Source organism: Charadrius vociferus, unplaced genomic scaffold, assembly GCF_000708025.1.
Source record: "Charadrius vociferus isolate BGI_N301 unplaced genomic scaffold, ASM70802v2 scaffold332, whole genome shotgun sequence".
Classification (NCBI taxonomy): Eukaryota; Metazoa; Chordata; class Aves; order Charadriiformes; family Charadriidae; genus Charadrius; species Charadrius vociferus.
In genome coordinates this window covers 2,583,491-2,584,732 of record NW_009647418.1, presented here as the reverse complement: position 1 = coordinate 2,584,732, position 1,242 = coordinate 2,583,491, and the positions used below count along the sequence as shown (strand labels likewise).

Below are 1,242 nucleotides of genomic sequence, written 5' to 3'. Positions count from 1 at the left end.
CGGCAGGGAAAGGGTGTTCATGGCCCCCTCGGCCCTTCTGGGGCTGCCCGGGATAACCGGGCTCTGCCCTCAGGCCTCCCGCTGCTGCAGCTCTGCCGTGCCTCGGGTACGGGATTGGGAAGCGCAGGTCATCCCGAGGAGGATGCTCTCACCCTAGTTGCTAAATCTGCGGGATTTTTTTTTTTTCCCCACGTGCTACTCATTGTTAGCAAGTTTATGGGGAGTTTTTCACTTCCATACTGGCCAGACGTGGCAGTCTGCTGCTGTCAGCCCTATGCTGAGTCTGGGCTACAAAGTCTCAGGAAGAAGCTGGACAGATGACCTCAGGCAAGGGCCATCCTGACACCAAGACATAACTTGCAGCCATCTCAGGGCAAGGACAGAGCACCTGCCTGAAAAAAAAAAAAAAAAAAAAAAGGCAGAAGCATATCTAAGGCTGTCGCCCTCCCATCCACAATGAGCAAATCCTTAATTCTGAAAGAGGCTAAAGAAATCTTTGCTATAAAAGCAGAGATCTGCAACTTCCACCTGATGCCAAGCTGCCTGACACAGTGCTTGTTTTAGAAACATCACCATAACCCTCATAACAGCAGGTAAATCCTTAGAAAGAGATGAAGTGAACTGACAAACTGGCAATGGGAATTTCAGACAGTATGAAACTATTAGAGACTTTGAGTCAGCTATAGATTAGTAAAACACTATTTATTACAAAACCAGTCAAAACTGAAAGGACCAAAAAAAGGGGAGAGAGGATAAGGAAGAACATATATACAAATGTGAAAGGAGTTTAAAATCACAGTCTTAAGTGAATATTCAGTGTAATTCTTTCCAAAAGGAAAGTCAGTTCATGTGTCAGAACAGGAATGTATTAATGCCAACTGTAATACTTTCTCACTCTAGATACATAAGATGCTGCAATATGATTGTTAATACAATTAAAGCATATTACAACTAAAGATATAAACAGAGCTGGCATAATTTGCCAGCAATATATCTTAAAATATATGTGGGAAATGGCAAACTGCTGGGTTAGCTCAGAAAGAACAAAGCTTAGTTGAAAGAAGTGCAGAATATACATGTTCCAATCCTTCTCACCTTGTTTCTACAAAAATAGGACACGTCCAAGTATAACAAAAAGAAAGAACTGAAAACGTGTTGGAGCACAGGTTAATCTACCCTGAATTTGCTGCTCCTTGGCTGTACTCTGGCCCAATGCATCATAGCACAAAGCAACTCGCACTG

The 1,242-nt window shown here is 43.1% G+C and overlaps 1 protein-coding gene across 1 annotated transcript in view; it reads right to left on the bottom strand.

The window, feature by feature from the left end:
- P2RX4 (purinergic receptor P2X, ligand-gated ion channel, 4) overlaps positions 1 to 367 on the bottom strand; it is a 7,383-nt gene extending 7,016 nt beyond the window's left edge. Inside the window, exon 1 of the mRNA XM_009880342.1 lies at positions 345 to 367. Coding sequence (XP_009878644.1) covers positions 345 to 367 — 23 coding nt within the window. The remainder of the gene's footprint in view (positions 1 to 344) is intronic.
- Positions 368 to 1,242: the final 875 nt, after the last annotated feature.